Here is a 23,881-nt window from a genome sequence, read left to right on the forward strand (position 1 = left end):
GTTTTAAAACTGAACAAGACTGATACACATATTATGAAGCATTTGGGGAAAATCAAGACTAAAAAAGAAATAGTTAAAGAGTAAAGAGTATTTGAAATAAGCAAAACAGGAGTGCTCCTGGGAGTCTAGCAACTGTCATCAACTTGGGCCATCAGCTTCAGTTTCTGACAGGACACAGTCAATCCCACTTCCCCCACTTGTCACACACGGCACCTGAGTTGTTTCTCTTACCCTTCCAGTGGATCTCAATTGTCATGAAATTTGTCTTTTAACAAACATAATGTCTTTCTGCAGAGGCCAAGTGTGCCCCCAGGATGAAGCTGTCCAGGGAAGGCAGGCTCAGCTGTGGTCAGTTCTGTGCTCAAGGACCAAAACCAGGACAAAGAGGACACACAGAGTATTGATGACCCAAGGTGAGCCCTTCGCAGCTCAGGGATATTGAAGTCACTGTGGGGAACAAGGACCAGAAAACACTGTGTCCAACTGCCCAAGAAGGAAAGAAAAGTATCTGTGGTCACTTCATTCAGGGAAAAGCCTGCACTTTTGGTATTCTATGTTCTCTCCTCTGCAGAACAGAGGTAATGAAAGGGCCACAGTGTCCTTGCCTCCCCCACCAATCAGAGAAAAATGAAGACATGATTACTCTTTGCCCATCTCATGTTTCTTCGAGAGAAGCCCTGCTGTGGCTGAGTAGATGAGGGTTTCATGGGCAGAATCAGAAGACACTGGAGACTATGAAAAGTTGTCATTTACACTTGAAGGATGCCCAAGGGGTCAAGGAATACACCTGAACTCTTACACAAAGCTTTAGAGGACAGTAAGTCCAGAGAAAACATTTATATTATGCTGACCCCTTATAATTCACCCAACTTAACAGTTTGCCCATGAATGAGTCATGAGGCTTAAATGCCAATGCCAGAGAATCCCCCTGTGAGGACACAGCCAAGCCCAAGGGAAGAACTTCTCTCTGTGTCAGCAGAGCACTTCTGGCAAGGGTGGCATCTACTCTGGGTTCCCCGGTGCCCTCCCCAACCTGGTGACAGCAGCAAGGAGGGTAAGCACTTGGCTCTCCTTACACCTGGCCCTGTCCAATCTCCCTCCATCAGTTGCCTGAATCTTAGCCTCTCTGGGTAGATAGATATATGACACAATGAGGGACTTGGGACAAGGAATTACTGAATATCCCCTGACAGAGGCTCCTACCAACTGAATGGAGCCATGCTGACAGAAGGTAAGACAGGGTAGAACCTCACAAACTGCCAGAAAATGTATTTGCCAGACAGACCAAAGCCAAGGACATAATGTAGTACCAGGAGCAGAGTCTGGCCTGACTAGCCTTGTACCTCTCAAAGTGAAGTGGTTTAAAGGCAAAAAAGCAAATTCTTGACAGGTCCAGGTGGATCGGCCAGAGGCAATGAGTAGTACACCTCAACAAAGAAGGCAAAGCACATATACAAGAGCTATTTTACTTTTTTTCTCCTTTTCTCTCCTCTCTTGCCCCTTCTCTCTCTGTCTCCCCTTCTCCCTTTCTTCCTTTTCTTTCCTTCCCTCCCTCCCTTCCTTCCTTCATTCCTCTCTCTCTTTCCTTCCTTCCTCCCTTCCCTTCCTTCCTTCCTTTCCATCACTTCTTTTCCTTCCTTTTCTTCCCTTCCTTCCTTCCTCCCTCCCTCCCTTCTTTTCTTAGGTTTGATTTTTAATTCTACTTGGGACAGAGAGAAAAGTTTAAACTAACCCTTCAACAGAGTATAAAAGGCGTGAAGAAATACCATTCACTAGCAATGCCAACTCAGCAGGACCTCCATAAGCAGACTAGACTAGGGAAGCAGGAAGGGACAGGAACCATCGTCTACTGAATTCTTTCCATCTCCCAGACCCATGATGTGCTCTTTGTCTTTGTGCTCCCAGTACCATACTGAGTGGTTTGCTTATAATCACACACCATGTAAAAGCTTATCTAGGATCCACCTGAATCTGAAGCTCATGATCTTTCCATACACAAGCACTTTAGCAGACACGTGGGGTTGGTTATTTCCTTAAGAATCATTAATTCATTGGATTATGCTGCAAATAAAAAGCTTAAGGGAAGCTTGGTGTATAAAAGCCAAGGTGCTGCTGGCCAGGATAACTCAGCTGCAAGGATCTGGAGTTGAGAACACCGCTGCAGCCCAAGTTTACCCACGGAGTTCTCTACCCAGCTTTAAACCGGGGAATGCAAAAGCAGGAAGCTGGGGAGTGGACATCTACTCATTGTGCACTCTCTGGTCGTGTTTCTCAAACTCAGCTGAGGTACAAAAGGTTGGTAATGACAACAATTATCTGACTTTATACAAGTGACTAGAACACGCATTGCCATTTAGGAAACAGAAACATGCTCCGTGAGGAAATTGAACAGAAAGCTGAATCCAAAACTGTTGGCTGGCTAACGCATCACCAAGGAAAGCGGAGAGCCTATCCTAGTAGATTTGACCTATGGAATATTTTAAGTGCTCTTGCTTGTTCTTAGAAACTGTGTTCTCCATGGCAAAAATGATATGATTATCACCCCAAGAGGGGCGCCTGAGTGACTCAGTCGGTTAAGCGTCTGACTCTTGGTTTCAACTCAGGTATCTCAGGGTGGTGAGATCAAGCCCTGCCTCAGGCTCCATGCTGGGCAGGGAGTCTGCCTGAAGATTGTCTCCCACTGTCCCTCCTCCTGCTTTCTCTCTTGCTCTCTCTCTCAAATAAATACATCTTTAAAAAAGATTTGATCAAGAAAAAGAAAAAAATATATACTCATAATCCCATTGTTGTAGAAGCAGCTCATGACATCTCTACAAGATGGTGTTCACAAACGTTCTTTGCTTTTACTGTGAACCTGACTCAAAATATGTGTTTATATCATTGCCAAAGATGGATCTGCCATGAAGTTAAGGAAGCTTAACCTTCTTTACTTCACAAGATTCGTTAAGGAGCTAAGACTGGTCTTTGACATTTTGTGTCCATAATTGTGATATTCTTTTTCTTAGCAAGACCTGCTCCCAAACTGTATAAGCTTCAGACCCCACAAAATCTGTGTTTTTCCCTATTACAGAAAAAAACAGTAATATGACTTATGCTTCATAAATCACTAGTTAAGTTTATGTATGCTCATCTCTATCTACCACATTTTAACTGTTCATTTTCTGACCTACCCAGGACCTGGAGGTGTTAACTTGTGATTCCACTAAAAAAATAGCATTTCAGGGGTGCCTGGGTGACTCAGTGGGTTAAAGCCTCTGCCTTCGGCTCAGGTCATGATCCCAGGGTCCTGGGATCGAGCCCCACATCGGGCTCTCTGCTCAGCAGGGAGCCTGCTTCCCTTCCTCTCTCTGCCTGCTTCTCTGCCTACCTGTGATCTCTGTCTGTCAAATAAATAAATAAAATCTTTAAACAAAAATAGTATTTCAGCCAAGCCCCTCTTACAGTGTGTTAACTAGATGTTGGTGAATGTACTTTGTCTTTCCCTCCTATTTTTTTTAAAGTTATAATGATGGCATATATGTACTACTGTTTTGCTTTTTGCTTTTTTCAGTTATTATCACATAATGCGTATGTCTTCATAGTCATCATTTTTTGGCTTCAGAAAAATCCACAGAGTGAATACCCCATTCAATAAATATATGATAACTGGTGATTAATTCTCTTACTATTAGAAACTTAAGCTTGGAACACTGGCTGTGATTCAAATATAGCTTAAAAAATAATTGGACAAGATGTCAGGCCTGAAGATTAGGTCCTGGTACAGTATAGGATCAGATTTTAATGATAAATTGATTTTGGGATAAGATCTAAGGTAATTCTAAGGTCCTTTGGCTCAAATCCACAATTGATATTCAGGAGATTTTATTTATGCCAGAATTACTCATTAGACTCTGAGCCCCATGGAGACAGGGTCAGGGGTGCCTCATTCGTCATCCTACACTCAGGGGCTCACTTGGTGCTTGGCACATATCAAGATCAATAAATATATTATGAATGAATTAACAAAGGAAAATTACAGTCTTTAGAAGCTAATCCAAAGTCAATGCAAACAAAACCTCAAGACATTGAGATTTGGAAAATATCAAATTCATTTCAAAGGGAGAATATTTACTTTGTAAATTGAGTATATGTCAAAATTCCTTCAGAATGTTTATGTGATTCATTACTGAATGGCTAAAGTTGTCTTGCTGGAAGCTGGAAGACCTTAGGGAATCCTGCAATTTCTCTCTATACATCGCATTCTCCTGCAAGACAGATGCTGCCTGTAGACGATATTTAATTAATAAAGGTACTGACATATAACTCCACGTTTTCAAACTTTACTCTTTCAATCAAGACATGTTCTGCAGTAACCTAACTGCCATACTAATCTTCTTAATGAGTGTTAATTTCTTTAACTAAATGACATTATTACAAGCTAAATGAATTAAGAATGGCTAGACATCCATTCACAAATGGAGCCAATCTCTTTCTTAATGGTTCCATCTTTCCCTCCAGTTTTATAAAGCAAAACTTCTACTTTATATGTGGACTAGGATGCTCCTGGATTCCAGCTTTCTTCTCTCCTCAATTAGTTCTTAAAATTAAGCAAAAATGAAACAACAAACACCTAAATCCCAGGGGCATTTGATCCTTTAGCTAATGCTTTATATCACTACACTTTTCTGCAAAGGGAGTTTAACTGTTTCGTGAGAATTTAGGTTTACTTTATAGATTATGAAGTAAAATAGCAGAGAGGGGAAAGGTACTACCCATTTGTAAATCTGATAAATGTTTACTGACCCTGTCTTGAGCTGGGCACCATGCTGGAGGTTGCACAGACTGGGAAAGACAAAGCCCCAATTTTGGTTCATGGTCTGATGGGCTGAATGAAATGTGGCCTGGCATGCAGAGCTCAGAATTCTAGTTTCTGTTCTAGGCCTGTCTAGCAGCTAGTCTCTGCTGACACCTGACCACTGGACTGATGTCCTCATTGTCCCAGGGGCAGCACAGTGAACTATAAGACAAAGCCTGGACCTTGAGGTCAGAGCTCCAGCCCTGAACCTTGGTTTCATAATGAACGAGGTATGTGACCTTTTTGGTATGTTTGGCAGGATCCAAACACCTTAGCCCCCATCTCCTCATCTAAAAATGGAGATGACGGGCGACTTGACCCTCAGGGTATAGTGGTGACAGGAAACGATGGTAAGAGCTAGCACAGAGCCAGATATGTAAAAGAAACGCACAGGACTCTATCAATGATTATCATTTATAAACATCTTAAGAGACATCAAATTGTGCATGGCCTTTCAAAAACGAATACTAAAAAAATTTTTTTTTCTAAAATGTGAATATGATTTGGAAGGAGACAGGTACTTTAGTTAAGTTCAGTTTTTCTTGTTAAGCATTACAAAACTCATTTATAAAATCGATTTTTCTAATAAGGAATGAAATTACTTATATTCTACTATGGAATATATATTTAACAAAGAAATTATTGCTCAGTTGTTAATTGCTATCCTGTTCCTATTCAGTGTACTTCTTTAGTCACATTTTTAGAAAATTAAAATTGCTTTTGTAAAAAAAAAAAAAAAAAAAAAAATAAAACTTTTCCCCATAACGCATCAAAAAAAAATCTGGTCATATAGATATTAGTTTCTGAAAAATGGACACTTTTCTCCAGCTAGTGTTAATGGGGGAGGTTCTCTTGTTTTTCTATTGGAAAAGCATGGCAAAGAAACATAATGGAAAGAATCCACAGAAATGCTTGGGTTTGAGTCTTCACATTTTTCTTTTCTCAAATGGAATATTTGAGGGTCAAACACAATCTAGCCCTTTCTGAGTATGGGGACACAGAACTCTGCAGTCTCTCCATTTACAATAAAGTTCTAATTTCCCGAGGCTCTTCTCCAAGTGGGTAGACAAGAAAACAGCAGGGAGATTCAGCTCTGGATATAACTGTTAATCTTCTCCTCCCCAAAACATGACGAAGACAGACAAGTGGCCTTATTCTCCTTGCAGGAGAAAGGGGAATTTGAACAGCTCCCGGGCTGCTGTGCCTCGTGGTGGCCGGCTCCTGTGGTTTCCTGACTGGGCTCCACATGTGGCGTTGCAGGATATGAGGTGGGTGCCGTGACAGCTTGGTACCCAGACCTGACGCAGGAGTTAGCTTCTCAGGTCACAGTCACAAGGACCTGGGCTATTGTAATCCTGACTCAATAAGGCAAAGTACCATGGAAAAGATAAGCTGCCTTATCGTGCAAGCCATGAACTTTCATTCTGGCCCCAGACCCACCGCACATACAGCACAGGCTTATGTCTTCCTGCGTATTATCTGGTGTCACGCAGCACCCCCCCACCCAAAGTCCATGACAAGTCAGAGCTCCCTGGGCTGTGGCTGGAAGACTGGGGCCCTTCCAGGGGCATTCCAACTTTCGACAAGCTTGCTGGCAAGATCCCAAGTCTCCTTGTCACCCACTGACCATCAGCAACTGGGCAGAATTATTCCTGCACCAGGTCAGTAGGGAACACAAACCAGAAAAAATTTCAAGCACCCATTGGTTAACTTTAGGGAAAAGGTGTTTATATATATAAAAGATAGTTGCTGATACATATCACTCTGTTATTATCGTTCACCGGCATTATCGCTAACTATCATCGCTAGGGAGATAGTCCCTTACAATATCCCTCAACACCCTGATACCAAAGGAGGCACCATATATTTCATTGTCTAGAACCATCTAGAAAGGAATATTGTAATGGTTTTTATTATACACAAAAACCTCCCTTCTACAAGAGAACGCCCACTTTGCAGAGTCCTTTAAATTTTAGACCATATGCATTATCCCATTTGATTCTATAGCAATTTTCACATTACGTGAAAAAGTGAGATCTAAAATACTTTACCAACCAGGTCAAGAAATAGCATGGGCAATCTGTCATGTGACTGCCAGTCTGTGAGTCCCAAAGCCCAGGCCATGAGCAACCTTGTTTGAGAAAGTATGACCTGTGTGAGTGGTATCTGTGAGTGATATACCCGAACAGTCCATTTCCATACCTATTCTGCCCTTACAGACTGCACTGGGGGTGGAGTTACTGAGATCACTGACCTCTGAGACCATATGAGATGATTATTTCCCTAAGGGCAATCTTTTGTTGGGGGTCAGAGCCCTCATGCAATATTCCAACATTCAAGTGCTGGTCAGGTGTATAGTGTACATAGTACTTGTCATTTCCGGACCACCTGGGCCTGCACTTACCCAAACTGAGCTTCGAAGGCCACTGTGGTCCACAGTGGACACCCCATGGCCAATGAGAATTGAGTAGGGGTGAGAAGGTGCCTCAGGAGAGAGGCAGTGTCCTAAGAGAGCTGGTGCTGAGGACAGTACCATGAGAACTGCCCCAGGGAGGGGATGCTGCGTATATTACATAAATTCCTATAAAAATAAACTCGTACAGATTAATGCAGGAACACCAAGTATGAGCATTACTGCTGAGTGTTATCATGCACAGAAGAGCTTATTTTAACCCTGACAGCCGTTTACAGATGTCCTAACGTGGCCCCTTCCTTGCAGATACTGGCGGGTTATTCCCAGCCCAGTAAATGAGTTTGCATCGACCTTTCTGCACCCTGGGATGCAGGGCTCACAGGAATGTTCAGGTCCTGAGGCCATAAACCGCCAGGGCTGCCCTACCTGCGCGTGCGGTAGAACGGGCATCTCTTCAGCGGGACCTTGGCCACGTGCTCCTGCAGGCCCACGAACAGGACGCTCTGGCTGTGGAGGATCTGCAGGCTCCGGATGGGCTGTCCCCGCCGCTCGGGAAAGAGCTCGATCTCTTCCAGCAAACAGCTGCCAGCAGCCAGGGCCAAGGGCGCCCTCACTTTTTTAATGGTTCCGTAATCTGGGAGGGCAACGGGGAAGGAGAAAAGCAAAACAAGGTGAGCAGGTCTCACCAGTCACTCCGCCCCTAAGCAGCTGTGCTTCTCCAGCCTGGCTGCACACAGGATCATCTGAGGGGCTTTTACAAATGCCAACACCCGTATCCCAGCCCAGGCCTGTTCAGTGGTCAGTGCTGGAGGTGCAGCAGGTGCCAGCAGCTGGTACAGGGATAGCATGCAGCTGGTGACGAGAACCTCTCAGCCACCATGTGCCTCACCCAGTTCCAAGTGCAGACACCTGGAGCTCAGGAAAGCTTCCTGAGGCTCCAAGTAGCCAGCTCAGCTCCATCCCATTAGAGGACTCTGCAGGAGATTATCCTGGATTCCTAGCATCAGAGAGAGGTGCTGACCTTGCCACCCAGCCAGGACAGACACCACATGATGGGATGGGCAATCGCAGATATGCAGGACAGCAAGGAACACACCTTTTCCTTCCTGCCTCGCAAGTTCATCCTTTGCTGTCTCTCTTCCTCCTCTGTCTAGAAAGCCCCTTTCCTCTTTCTCTCGAATGCATGTTCTTTGGGATGCCCTTCTCTGTCTCAAAGTCCCAAATTCTTCTCTCCTGTATAAGGGAACATCTGTTCCCAGCCTGGTCTGTTCCCTGCCCCAGGTTTTCCGCTCACCGTGTGTTCGTGCTCACCTACTCATAAAAGCATGGCTCTGACTATGGCCTCTGAACCAGGCATCTCCCCGGACTGGCTATGAAGAGCACGGAGAAGTGTCCTTTCAGCCAGGGAGAGGCACAGCATGGCCAATGCCATGTGTCAGAGACACAGACCCAAAGCACACACTAATGTTGGGTGCACTAGGGTGAGGCCCTTGCTGTCAGCCTATAAGCCCAGGGCAAGACACCAACCCACTAGGAGCACCTCCTGCAGCCATCATCAGGCTCCTCTAATCAACCTAGCAGAATCCTGATTTTTCAAACCATTACAATTCTCATCCCGCACATACAGAGAACGAGGCCAGGGAGTTATTCCAAAACCAGAATTAAATCAAGAACCTTTGACTTCAAGGCTTCCTATCAATCCATACATCTCAAGAAGACTTTGGACAGGAACATATTTCAGTTTTCCATGCCCAATGGAAGTTCTCAGAGACTTAGAATGCTTCATTTCAAGAGAAAAATACATGTGGAGACATATATTATCCTGAATTTATTTCACAAAGTATACCGGAAGCACATCTCCAGGGAATCCTTATTGATTATGAATCGACTTCATCATAATGTATGCAGTATTAGTAAAGCATTGCTTAATTTTCTCTCCAGCTGCCTGGGTAACTGTCTTAGTTTTGAGATAGTTCAGGCATAGACAGAATGACGCTATATACTGGGAAGACAAGAAATGTAGGGGCTGTCTTGGAGGAAAGTGTGTGTGTGTGTGTGTGAGAGAGAGAGAGAGACAGACAGACAGACAGAGAGGCAGCCTATACAGCAGGCAGCAGACATTCTAACAAATGAACATCTCACAGACTGAAGTGTGCAAGAAAATGTGTGTGTCTTCACTACAAAAGTCAACTGAATTTGGACTTGGTGACCACAGCTCCCAGCTGGTGGGAAATTCAACTTCAGTGACTCGGGGTCCCCCTCTGCTCAGAGATCCAAGCACCCACAAATGGGCATAGCACCAAGCCATGACGGGGAAAGATGGGAGCTTCAGGGAAGGTGACTTCAGGGAGGATGTCACAACTGCAACACCCTGAGAGGAGGTCTGCCCCAGCAGATGGAAGCGCCAGCACAGAGGCCCTGGCCACCCTTTGGGAGGCCCTTCACAGATGTCTCTGTGACAACAGAAGACATCGTCGGAGCCAGGGGCCAGGATGGGGAACCAGGGACCGCCACCACCGTGTGGGCAGCGAGGCTCATAGGAGCCCTTAAGTGAGAGACCCTTGGCAATGAAACAAGGACATTTTAAAGCAATGCCAGGATGAGTGTGGGAACAGGGTGGGGACAGGGCAGATGGAGTCCAGCAGGAAAGTCGTCATCTTTGGACTACTGACACATAAGAGTCATGGGAAATGTGGATTAGAGAACAAGGTGCTCTTCAACAGTTGAATAAAGACCTTGAAGTTTATTATTTATATTGTTTATCGATGTTCGTTATTTGTACTGCTGATGGACTGCTAGTCCGAGAAGCCCACCCAAATGAGTAATAGTTCAGCTGTCGACATGCTTACAAGCACGTCAAATTATTAGACAACTGCCAGGAAAAACAAATTTTAAGAGATGTTTAAGGACTTGATTTAAAGGAATAGCCATCACTGGTCAAAACATTTTTTTTTTTTTTTAAGATTTCATTTATTTATTTGACAGAGGGAGAGAGCAGAAGCAGGGGGAGTGGCAGGCAGAGGAAGAGGGAGACACAGACTCCCTGGTGAGCAGGGAACCTGACTCAGGGCTTGATCTCAGAACCCTGGGATCATGACCTGACCTGAAGGTAGAGGTTTAACCAGCTGAGCCATCCAGGCGTCCCTGGTCAAAACATTTCAATGCATACTTCTGCACGTCGTGTATCGCTTTCTAGCAGATGGGATCGAACCCAACCGTGGGGCTGAGCACTTCAGACAACAGAACTTAGTGTGGATTCATGTGCTTGTCCATCATCTGTGCCTCTGCTGGGACTCCCGCACTCTCTCCAGAGTCTGGTTAAGCAAGGAGCTTCTTGAAGCTCCCCCTGCCTTTGGTGCCGGGACGAGCCCACGTGGACCTGAGGTAACCTTGTAGGAACCTCTGTTTCAGTGAAGCTTTTCTTTCCCTAGCCCCTGCTTTGTTCTCATTCTGAGCTTACACCCTGCTGCCTTGGTGGAGCATACCTTCCGCAGCTGGATGTTTCCAGAAGACTCGCTCTACTCCCCTGTGTCTGAAGTGAGCGTCAGGACCCGCATGTGACCACGCCACAGACCTTGTACGTGAGATGCCACCATGGTCCCAAGTCTCCCGAGGGCTCCCTCACACCACCATCTCTCCGCATGCTGGGCACAAGGGCACCCACAGCTCCATGAGCCCGAGAGTCCCCAGTCTTGCACATACAGGCTCTCTGCCCAGAGGGGCCACCCGGCCACCTTCATCAGACTGCTGTCCTTGTGTCCTTGCTCTGACAGCTATGGGGGGCTTCCCTGTGCCCATCTGTACACCCACAGGTAGATGCTTCCTCCCAGGGTGTCTGTGATGCCCAGGTCAGGGCGTTCTTTCACTGTTTGTCTCTCACTCCTGCTCTCTGCCCTCTCTTGGGGGCATAGTTAGGTCTTGTTCTTTTCCTCTCCAGGGCCACTTACTTTTCTTTACATTTAAAAAAAATTTTTTTAACGATTTTATTTATTTGAGAGAGAAAGAGAGAGAGCATGTGAGAGCATAAGCATGGAGTGGGGAGGGGCAAAGGAAGAGGGAGAAGCAGACTCCCCGCCTATCAGGGAGCCCAGTGTGACTCCCGAGATCATGACCTGAGCCACAGGCAGAGGTTTGGCTGACTGAGCCACCCAGGCTTCTTTTCAGTTTTTAAATGAGTGACTGAGTATCACAGTTGTAGTCCAAAAAAAAATTTTTTTAATTGAGGCATGGAACACTGTGTAAGTTTAAGGCCCGCCTCATACGGATCTGCCACATTTATCCACTGTGATATGATTACCCTGTAGCATACTGAGAGCTGACACTTCTACGTCACATCATTTTGCTACAAACAGATACATTTTGAACTGCAAACTACTCCTGGAATTCTGAGGGATCTATTTCTCCTTGGAGTACATCAAAACAAAGAAAAAGAAAGCTTAGGTCATCCTGCGTTTCAGAAAAGAAGAGGGACGGGTTGAAGGAGCAACATTCCTGAATCCCACGACACTAACGTGACACCACCATTTTAAGCATTTTAAGCAGAGACTCTAGAACCCCCACCAGCTGCCACTGGCCTGGTAGGTAGCCAACTGACCTTCCATGTTCCCTCAAGTTCCAGTGGAATATTCTCTCCTCGTTACTCAACATATGGTGGAAACACTTGCTCTGGAACAAGGATCTGGAACAGACATTTGTCTCTTTCTGTGGCAGAAAGGCAGAGGCTGGCCCGTAAAAGAGATGAGTGGGCAAATATCGATTTTGTTCAAAAAACAGTGGCACCCTGGTCGGTCCCAGAGAGCACTTAATTTTTTGTTGTTGTTTCTGCCCTATAACATTTATCAGAGTTTAATTACTCATTTACTTGTTTTGTGGCTTCTGTGCTTGACCAAAGCAGCATGGGGGGCAAACACTATGTCACTCCTGTGCTCTGATGTAGGCAGACTGGCCGCTGCTACGGCCTGTGGAGAATAATAAACACTCTGGGTGAGAAACTCACCGACAAGTGAGGACAAAAGTGTGGAAAGAAGGAACAGGAACGTCATTATTATCTGCGCGTTTGCTAGAAAAAGTCCCGGTTAAATATTCAGTCTGCGTGAAGGCAAAACAAGAAACGTTATTCCCCCACGATGCAGAGACGTCAGCGGAAGTGTCATAAGCGAACCAGGAACAGAGAAAACCATTTTACTTGGCTTCATCTGATAAAATATCAACTCTGAAAATTCGCCATTAAAAATAAAAGCATATGTACTTCCCCAAAACCAAAAATTCAATGCTCTACTCAAAGTGACTTGCAGGTGGGGGGGATTAAAAAAAAAAACATATGCTAGTATCGAAAGTTCAGAAATAATAGAAGTAAAACCAATGACTCATCGAGGTAGTGATCCATAAATGTTTACTGTGCACACAGCGAAGGGCAGCATGAGACCAGAGCACTTGGACCGTTACGTGGAAGGCGGCTCGGGGTGTACTGTTTTACAAAGCCAGAGACTTTATTCTTCACGGTAACCGGTTATAATACTAGAATTTTCTTAAATAATAGGCAATTGGTTAAGGGTTGCCTCGTATCAACCTTGGCACACAGCTCAAGATTTTCTTATGATTTTCAGAGGCATAAGCAAGAAACGACCCAGGTCAAGTTAGCCTCGCAGAAGAAGCAGATTACGTTTTGTTTGTATGACGAACCTAGCTTTGTCTGCTCAGGGACTTTTCAAGATTAGTTTCCATTTGTTTTGGGGGGATATTTTGCTTGTTTTGTTTTTTTATTTGTTTTTAACACAAGAAGTACTTAGAACTTTCTCAACCGTTCTTTAAAATTCTGATGATTCACAAGAAAAGAACTTGGCACTTTCTGTCAACTGTGGCTCAGGTGCCCGAGGAGCTAACACAGACACAGGAATGGCCCTGCTTTGGCGCACACTCTCGTAACAGCTGCTTTTGTAAAAAAGTGCCAACTACGAAGTCTGTTGTGGACACAAATTTGAGAGTCATTTTGGTAGCTTGTCTCCCCGATTGAAAACCAGGTGCATCGTGGGAGAGACAGAGCTACTGTGAGATCTTTAAGACCAATCCAAGCCGATGGTATGGTTGTTATTTGAAAGACATGAATAGCCATAATCACATGGAAATTCCATTCTTTATTGTACTGAGTAACTTACACTGGCCTCATTTCAGCAGGACGAATAGTATGTTTCTATCAAAGGAGGTTACCAGATTAAATAAAGGCTGCCCACTTAAATTTAAATTTTAGATAAACCATGAATAATTATTTTGGTAGTCGTATGTCCTACTCAGTAGTATTTATATTTATCTGAAATGAAAATTTAATTGGATATCCTGTGTTTTGTTAAATCTGGCAACCCTATTACACCCACATTTCATCTGATCATCTCAGCAAGCTAGTTAAGATGTAGCGAACACAGCTCACCCTTAATGAGCACGGGTTTGATCTGAGCAGGTTCACTTACATGCGGATTTTTTTTAATAACCACAGTACGATACTGTAAATGTATTTTCTCTTCCTTATGACTTTCATTTTTTAAAGATTTTATTTAGTTGACAGAAGGAGGGAGGGAGAGCACAAGCAGGGGGAGCAGCAGAGAGGGAGGGAGAGGCAGGCTCCCTGCTAAGCAGGGAGCCTGATGCTGGGCTTGATCCCAGGACCCTGAGATCATGACCTAAGCCAAAGGCAGACGCTTAACCAACTGAGCCACAGAGGTGCCTTATGATTTTCTTAATAATGTTTTCTTTCCTCTGTCCCACTTTATTGTAAGAATACAATATATCTTACATATAACATAGAGTATGTGTTAATGACTGTCGTCATTGGCAAGACTTCCAGTCCAAGGTAGGCTCTAAGTAGTGAGGTTTGTGGGAAGTCAAGAGTCATATGCAGGCTGTCAAATGCACAGGGTGTGGGTGCCCTTAGCTCTCTGTTACTCAAGGGTCAAGTGTCCGTGCATGATTATTCTTACTTCATAGATGAGAAAATTGAGTTTCAGAGAGTAGAATTGATAAGGATTTTTTTTTAAGATTTTATTTATTTATTTGACAGACAGAGATCACAAGTAGGCAGAGAGGCAGGCAGAGAGAGAGGGGGAAGCAGGATCCCCACTGAGCAGAGAGCCTGATGTGGGGCTCGCTCCCAGGACCCTGGGATCATGACCTGAGCCGAAGGCAGAGGCTTTAAACACTGAGCCATCCAGGAGCCCTGAGAACTGATAAGTCTTTCTGATAAGGTGCCCACTTTCTTGTAAGGGATCCAGACATCTAATGAACGGGGATCAAAGATTGTAACCAGGAATTCCAAAGTAAATGTTAATTCAAAGCTATTGTTGAGAAAGCAGTGTCTTGCGTAGGAAGAGGTAAGCTTTAAGGAAATTGTGGCATTCTCTTTTTATTCCATGAACTCAGCTATAAGTCATAAAACTTAACCAGTTGGGGATAACATTCTGATCCAATGGGAGTTGCCATCAGATGCCCACAGGAAGGACATGCACAGGGGGCTCCTGCTTTGGGGGGCACCTGCTTCAGGAGGCACGCGTTCGCCTGGTCACTGGGACCACACTAACGTCTCTTACAGACCACGCGGATGCAGGCACAGTAGGGCAAACACAATGACTGATGTCCCTGAGCCTGTATGCCATCTGTCTAGTGAGGCACAAGGGCCAAATTCATATATGTGCCTGAAGATGAGCAGAAGTGCCACAGACACTCAGAAGGTGGTATTTCTGGGAATCAAAGCGACAACTACTATATGAAACGAGGACAATGCAAGCACTGTCACCAGACCTGACTCCACACAAGTATAGGGCTTTACTAACACGCTTGCCAGTGGTAAGAAAACCCTCTAGGGCCTAAGTCATCAGAATGCACATTCAAACAGTTCTGCATATTGATTTCTATGGGTGACTGATGATATCACTGAAGACCAGAAGTGACTCTGATAGCAGGTAGAAAACACAAGACGTAAAACTGGATGATTGTAATCACGGAGATACTCATTTCAACCTCAATACTCTGAGCCTTAGGAAAATGACCAAAGGAAAAAGAGAAGGTTGTAAAGAAAATGGTTTCAAATTTGGAACATCTTCATATGAAGGAGTCATCAATTCAATTTTGAAATGAATGAGGGACTCCTGGGGGAAAATATTTATGAAAAACTTATCAGAAGACTGAAGTGTTACTTGAAAAGGACATAAGGAAATTCCCCCAGAGAATGACAGGCACAAGAAATAATCCATGAAACCCCAAATCTTGCCCCCACCCACAAACCTCTACCCTACAGGAAAATGTTCTAGGGCAGGTGAGGTATTGAGCACTCCATGGGAAGAGTAAATGAAATGAGAACAAAAATGAACAAAGATAAATGTGCTTTTTAGTAGTAAAAAAGCAAGTATTTTGGCTTCAGTGAAAAAAAAATATTCTTAGAATACAGTGTGGTGGTAACAAGAGCTTCCAGGACAAATTCCTACCATGTTTCCTGGGACCAAGATGACTTGCTCATGGCCCCTGGGAAAGCAGCAACAATGATTAAAATCCACAAAACCTTCGAGAGCACATATGCCTACAGGTGGGAACTGAGAGAGTTTGTCTGGACCAACACCATCCAAGAGAAATGTATTACAATCCACGTAATTTTAAATTTTTCTAGTGTCTACATTTAAAAAGGAAAAACAAACAGGGAAATGGGTGAATTAATTTTTATTATCAATTTTTATTTCACCCAATGTATCCAAAATATTTATAAGATGTAAAATTATCATATGTAATTAATATAATATGGAGATGTTTTGCTTCATTTTAGGCTAAGTCTTGAAAATCCAGTTTCATTTCAGACCAGCCACATTTCAGGCGTCCAGGAGGCCCCCGAGGCTACAGCTGTGGCACTGGACAGGCTAGAAATGCACAGAGCTGTCCTTGGTGCTGCCCGAGGCAGCCAGGTGGACACCTGTTCCCCCAAACAGGCATTAAGTTCATCCTCATGAACTTCATGAACTGTCCACTTCACCCATAGCATGACAAGCTTCACCAGACAGCCTTACACATTTGAAACCTGCCATATGATTTCCCTTGAAGAAAGGATTCCCCTCCACACCACACCCATGTACTAGTCTAACTGCTTCCTGTTGCAGGTAAGATAACCCAGGTATCTAAAGGTTAAAAGCTCATTGGGGCACCTGGGTGGCTCAGTGGGTTAAGCCTCTGCCTTCAGTTCAGGTCACGATCTCAGGGTCCTGGGATCGAGCCCCGCATCGGGCTCTTTGCTCAGCGAGAAGCCTGCTTCCCCCTCTCTCTCTGTCTGCCTCTCTGCCTACTTGTGATCTCTCTCTCTCTCTCTGTAAAATAAATAAATTAAAAAAAAAATCTAAAAAAAAAAAAAAAAAAGGTTAAAAGCTCACGATTAGCTAGCTAGGGAAGAAAGCCCTGGGACTAAACCTGGCCCCACATTCCTCATCTCCCCACCTGGCTTCACCGGCTGACAGTCTGTCCACGAGCAAGTGACAGATGTCCTGTGAGAGAGAATTCAATCATTGTCAGATCACTGCAGAAACTTATGGGTTGCCACAAAGCAATCATAACCATTAGAGAAGGTTCCTTCCTGTTCTTTGTCTGCTCTGTAGAGTTTTCATTCTAACTAGGGCTCAAGCTAGTCCCTACTCTTGGATGGAGTGTAGTTTCTGAGAAAAGTATCACTTTTCTGAGAAAACATATGATCCTGGGGACCTCCCAGACAGAAAAGGTGTGAATGACATGACTGATATTCTACCATCCAATCAACATGTCACAGCTAACACGAACAACAACAAAAAAGTAACCACAATTAAGCTAACAAGGAAAGAGAAGTACAGGTGTGCAGCTTGATGTACAAATAGGAAAATACAGACCACCTTTACTTTCCTAATTCAGTTCATTTTCTGAAACTAACAAGACAAGTCCATAGGGAAAATATGAGAGACCCATTTGGAAGTGCCACCTGTAACTGCAAATGGTCTATCATCATTATGTTTTCTTTTCTTTTTTTTTTTTTTAAGATCTTATTTATTTGAGAGAGAGAGAGAGAGCATGATGCGGGAGAGGGTCAGAGGGAGAAGCAGGTTCCTCACCTAGCAGGGAGCCAATCTTGAGACTCTGGGATCATGACCTGAGCTGAAGGCAGTCGCTTAATCAGCTGAGCCACCCAGGCACCCGTATTATCATGTTCTCTGAATTAAAATTCTAAACAGTCCCAGGACATTAGAGAACATTACAACATTACAACATTATTTTGAATTTTTCAGCGAGGAAAGCAAAGCCCAGAAAGGTTAATAAGTGCCAAAGTTCACGTTCTTGGGCCAGAATTTAGATCCTCTTCTTACCAATCAAGTGCTGGTTATTTCTGTTTTAAAAGTATGGAAGGGGCGGGGCGCCTGAGTGGCTCAGTGGGTTAGGCCTCTGCCTTTGGCTCAGGTCATGATCTCAGGGTCCTGGGATCGAGCCCCCCATCAGGCTCACTGCTCAGCAGGGAGCCTGCTTCCTCCTCTCTCTCTCTGCCTGCGTCTCTGCCTACTTGAGATCTCTGTCTAATAAATTAATAAAATCTTAAAAAAAAAAAAAGAAGTATGGAAGGGGTAAGATGCAATCCCTGTAAGAGTGCATCAGTATCACTACAGCTCATGAGTTCCTGAAAGGTCAGGGGGACTAAAAAGGGGTGTATGAAGCTACAGTTGTTGATCAAGACAAAGATGAAGCTATGATTTATGGACATGTGTTTACCACAGAATTCACTAGACAGATAACTAATGTGTAAGTGGTGTCAGGCCCGGAATGGATATGACTTCTCTATTAGGCTTGGGACTCTCAATTCCAAAAGCTCAGGAAGCAAACAAGAGAGTAATCTGATGACAAAAATGCCTATTTCAGTGCTATATTCAAAACAAGAGGACTTAAACTTATCTTTTAATTAATTAATTAATTAATGTTTTGGTAAGCTCCAAGCCCAATGCGGAGCCCAACACAGGGCCTGAACTCACAACCCTGAGATCAAGACCTGAGCTGAGAAGCTGAGATCAAGAGTTAGATGCTCAACTCACTGAGTTACCCAGGTACCCCAAAAAGATATTTAAGCAACAAAGCTTACAAGCAAAAATAAGACCCTTAAACCACTATTGGCTGTATGTAATGTTAGCTCTACGTAATGTGAACTCTATTGTTCATCATTCAGTTATTACTGGCTGAAAATTAGCCATATTTTTTTTCTTTTTTTTTTTTTTCAGCATAACAGTATTCCTTGGTTTTGTACCACACCCAGTGCTCCATGCAATCCGTGCCCTCTCTGATACCCACCATCTGGTTCCCCCAACCTCCCACCCCCCGCCACTTCAAACCCCTCAGATTGTTTTTCAGAGTCCATATGGACTCTGAAAATTAGCCATATTTTTAACTTTGGGGATGAATAGCTAATATTTTTCTAATTTTCAGTTTTCACTTTGCTAACTAATATGGACTGAATCGTTTTAAGGAGATTCAATTTTGTATCTTGATAGAGATGGTCAAGTACAACAATCTCCCATTTGTTATGAAAATAAGCCTTCTAATAAGATAGGGAGTACTACGGGTTAAAATGTGTCCCCTCAGAATTCATGTTGAAGTCTTAATACCTAACAACTCAGAATGTGAGTATATTTGGAGAGAGGGTCCTTAAGTAATGACACAAAATAAGGTCCTATGGGTGGTCCCTTATCCATATGACTGGTGTCCTACGGGCACCAAGAAGAGAAAATTAGGACACAGACAGGTGCATCCCCATGTGCGGACACATCAGGAAGATGGCCATCTGCATACCAAAGGGAGGGGCCCCAGCAAAAAAGGACTTCGCTAACACTTTGAACTTGGACTTCAACCTCCAGAAATAAGTGGGAAATAAGTTTCTGTTGTTTAACCCTGCCAATCTGTGATCTTTGTCATGTAGCTCTAACAGGCGGGTACAGGGACTCCATGTCAAGAACCGGAAATATAAAAAAAAAAAAATGATTTTGTCAGCCAGATAATTTGCTTAAAGCAATTTCAAAATGAGACCATGAATTATTGTCCCGTGTTTCCTTAAGATATCAAGACTCAAATTCAAATGCAAAGATACTATAAATTATAGATTTGACTCATTTTTTTTTACCTTGTATGATCACAGTGTAAGATTCATATTAGTAACAGCCTAGTATTTTCAAATACTGTCACTCCCCTATCTATATCTATGCTCCTGAGCTAGTAAAGCAGCTGGAGATGATACACGACATGTAACATTGTGAAAAATGGATGCATTTTGATAAGCATTATAAAATAATTCATACAGATGGGGCTGTTGCTCACGACCTTTATGCTAATGGCTCTGCTGCTCTTTGGGGGAACATCAGAGAAAACCAAATGAGCACTCAAGAATGAACTTTCAGGGATCTGAGGAAAAGGTCGCTGATTAGAATGAATTTCTTTTTGGAGGGATTCTGGAATTTTAGTCTCACCGAAATTTCAGAAGTTTATGAAAACAGATCTCTCTCTCTCTCTCTCTCTCTCTTTTGGAAAGAAGGCAGGAAGGAAGAAGGGAGGGAGAGAGGGAAGGAAAAAAGAAACATAGTCAGCTCAATGTAACAGTTACTGTTGCTGTGATTAAAAATGATACTTTTTGAATTTTCATACTTGTATATGAGCAGACAGCCTTCTGCCATTCACTAAAGCCTGGACAATGAAACAATTAAGCTTAAACAATACTTAAAGTAAAATTCCTTATGTTCTATATGTGAAGTGGCTTTAATTCGATGAACTTGAGAACCCTGAACAATGAAAAAAGACCCAGAGAAATGGATTCTTCTTAAGAACAGGAGCTGTAGGGGCGCCTGGGTGGCTCAGTGGGTTAAAGCCTCTGCCTTTGGCTCAGGTCATGATCCCAGGGTCCTGGGTTCTAGCCCCGCATAGGGCTCTCTGCTCAGCAGGGAATCTGCTTTCCTCTCTCTCTCTGCCTGCCTCTCTGCCTACTTGTGACCTCTGTCAAATAAATAAAATCGTAAAAAAAAAAAAAAAAAAAAAGAAGAAGGCAGTCTGTCTCTTATAAAAAAGAACAGGAGCTATAAGCACTTCCAAAGCACACAATAAATATGTATTTCCTCTAAGGTGCAATAAAAAACTTAAGAGGGTAGAGCTGTAACTGACCACATATCATACACACACACACACACACACATACACACACACACTTTTGTGTCTTGTGAAAAAAAAGTCATAAGAAGCAAAGAAAGGGCTGGTTCAGGAAAATGTGGGACAAAGATGCAGAGATTATTGCAAAGCATTGGATGTTTAAACATAATCTTGACTTCCTTCTCCTCTTGTTATGTCTCGATGTTTCATTTTATTTTAGGAGTATTTATTATTGAGTTTACTCTGTGCTGAATCCAGTACAGAAATTAGACCCCTGAAATAGACCCATGGCAATTCTGACAATGGTATCCTGTGACCAGGCTGGAGACCCACTGTGGACACCAAGACCACTAACCGGGAAGACTAAATGATTTTCTTTCCAATTGTGCATTTGACTCTTTGATTCTCTGCCACTGTATCCAAGAAGCATTTTTAGTGTTTTGTCTCATCGACCCAGAGTTACTGCAGAGTAAAAGGAAATGTTTTGTATTTGCATTTGTTACTGTTCCAGGCATTAACAGTGAGGTAATGATGAAATGCCCTCTTCCACTCCCTGGGCAGCATGTTGCCATGGCAACAGATCATTATATAAAGTTCATCAATTCAGCTGGTCATTATCCCAAAGTAGCAGACAGCTTATATGTTATGAAAGTTCTTTCTTTTAACTCCTAATTGGGTAAATGAATTAAACTGGCTTTGGCACTGGGAGCTCAGCATTGCACTTATACAAATAAGAGGGAATTAAGAGGGGAAAACAGGTCTTCATGGTTACTATATGCTCAAAATGGAGATTTTAATCAACTCAGTTTATCAGATTCAACTAATGGCTCCCCCCCTCAAAAAAAAAAAGAATATGTTAGTCTGTTTAAGTGTCTTAGTCATAAATTACATGCAACATCATTTGATTATTATTATTTTAAAAGTATTATTTTAAACCATATTATCCCATCCTCGCCCTTGATATAGAAGCTCCAGGGAGGCAGGTCTTGGGGGAGGTAACATGGCTTGTTCACTGTGATCTCACTGGCACCTGGAATGGTGTCTGGTATACAGCAGGTGCTCAAGCTGAGCACAGGGTTCAGAGTGTGGACTCTGGGGCCGAATGGCCCAGCTTAGACTCCCAATTCCCACACTTATAGGCTACGTGGCCAAGAGCAGGCTGGTCACACCTCTGTCTCCATCACCCAGGGGTCTAGCTCCCAGGTTAGCGGACACACAATGAGCTCCTCTATGCAGAGGGCTTGGCCAGTGCCTGGCACAGAGAGCACTTCATAAGGACCCATTATTATTATTTTCTTGCTACTTCTAGCTTATGGACTATAAGCCCTATTCCAGTTCTGCCTAAAATGAGCAGCCTGCTGCCTCTGTCAGCTCTTGCCCACCTGAAGCTGGGCGGGAGACGCTACCTTTGTCCCCAACACCCTCTACTTCCTTACAAAAAACCATACCAAAGCAAACACTCCTTTAAGCACGCAAAGTCAGAAGCTGATGCTTCTAGGAAGTTTATCACTGGAGTTTCCTGTGAATAAAAACAGTATTACAATTAAAATGAGAGCAATCAATCGAGTCCTCTGAGTGTCCTCTTGAAGCTCTCATCTGACCATGCCACTTGCATCTGACTCTCATCGTTCTGCTAAGGAGGCAATTCAAGTTTCTAGAAGGAGATTACTTGCCTTGGATTTATTGTATCTAAATTACACAATAGCCACCCACTTGGCAGATTGTGCAGCCCTTCCCTGACACTCACCGGGCGGGAACAGAGTCTAAATCAGGCTCACACCCCAGTGGTGAAATTTACACCGCGTCTGGTCCCATTAGTGTGAGTTGGGATGGTTGGGAAAAATCCATGCTAAGCACTTTTCTACTTTTGCAACGTTAATTTAAAAGAAAAAAAAAAAGAGCTCTCTCCTCAATGGAATAAGAAAATGATTTTGTCATTCTTCTGAACTGCTACATTTTAATTATGGATAAGGGGCTCGTGCTCCAAGCTATTTGATAGCTGCAGTATTCACGTGCTTCCCCCAGGCAGGACGTTATCCATTCCTATGGCTTCAAAGCTGAGCCGAGATCTCTACTACTGACCCAAACCTTTCTCTTCAGCTTCAAAAAATGATTTCCAACTACCAGAGTCCACACGCAACAGGAATACAGCATATTCGAAATTGGGCTATGTCTGCTCCCCTTTGGCTCAAATCTGTCCACGCATCTGAAATCCTGAATTCATTTGTTAGGATAAAATTTTCAGCTTGATACATCCTATCTTTTGGCTTTGTCTTTCCTGTCTCTCTGCCCACAACTCCAACGAATTTAAATTTCTCACTCTCTCTTTCTAAGTCTTCCATATTCTGTACCTTCTTTTAGGAAGATCCATCCGTCTTTTCCCACCAGGCAACCATCTCCCCATCTTCCAAGATATGCTGATAGCACGTGAGTAACACATTGAGCACAAACAGGACTCTGAGCCCAAGACCAGGCACTTCTTCACAGAAGTTACGGAGAAAACTGTGGGTGTCCAAAGACATGACAGTGGGCTCTGAAATAAGGAACCAAAGGTCTCAGGGCCAGGACAGCTCCAGCTGGACCCACTGGGCAATGTTCCTGTGCAGGGAAACAGGTTCCCACTGGAACACTTCTGAGACAACAGGCCCCACACCAACAGGCAGCTTCCTGAGCCCTGCAGCACACTGGCTTCCATGCTGACTTTCCAATGTAGCTCCCCAAAAGGTCCATGGGTTTTCGTTTGTGATCATTGTGGCATCCCAGCCACTTCTTACTCATGCAAAAGGCAAATTATGAGTCTTAACAAAATTCACTGTTCTTTCATAACTAGGATCTGAACATCTGAGGGACAGCCCAAACCTGATGCCAGTGATACATCGTCCAACCACAAAGGCCATGGTGAGGGTCCTGATCACACAGCACAAGACAGAGAACCAGGAGTGGGGAGCAACAGGTCGGTGTCTGGAGATAGAGCAGGACCAACCACAGGGCATGTGAGAAGTCCCCTGATTCCTGGGAGGGGAATGCATCAGAAGAGGCAGGACAAAACTCAGACACTGGAGAAAAGACTGGAACTGCACTCAGGAGAGAAGATGTCAAAGGCTCTGTCACTAAAACTAGGCGAGAGGACAGAGCCCAGCCAGGGTGTGATGAGCTAGCAAGGAGCCTGCTCCCAGCATGCTCTGTGCCCAAGGCCAGGATGGAATCAGAGGAAGCCACAGGTACAGGTTAAGAACCTGCCTTTGAAAGTTAGAGATTCCTGAAGATAAGCTGCCCAGAGAATGACCACAGGTCAGCAATTCAATAAAGACCAAGACAAGTGGCTCTTATCCAGGCCATTCAGAAATAATTAATACTGCCCACAGTATTTTTAAAAAATGCCACCATTGTATAATCAATAAAATTTTTAAATGAAAGAAAAAAATTGTTTAACTCAAAAAGCAGCAACTCATTATGAAGATTGCCTTTAAAGA

At 43.7% G+C, this 23,881-nt stretch overlaps 1 protein-coding gene across 1 annotated transcript in view; it reads right to left on the reverse strand.

Moving 5' to 3' along the window:
* The window catches only part of LOC111153426 (semaphorin 5A), a 463,009-nt gene that overhangs the window by 101,233 nt on the left and 337,895 nt on the right, over window positions 1-23,881 (reverse strand). The window contains exon 12 of the mRNA XM_022512436.1: window positions 7,674-7,881. Coding sequence (XP_022368144.1) covers window positions 7,674-7,881 — 208 coding nt within the window. The remainder of the gene's footprint in view (window positions 1-7,673; window positions 7,882-23,881) is intronic.

The sequence above is a fragment of the Enhydra lutris genome, unplaced genomic scaffold (assembly GCF_002288905.1).
Source record: "Enhydra lutris kenyoni isolate GAN:26980312 unplaced genomic scaffold, ASM228890v2 scaffoldscaffold32, whole genome shotgun sequence".
Lineage (NCBI taxonomy): Eukaryota > Metazoa > Chordata > Mammalia > Carnivora > Mustelidae > Enhydra > Enhydra lutris.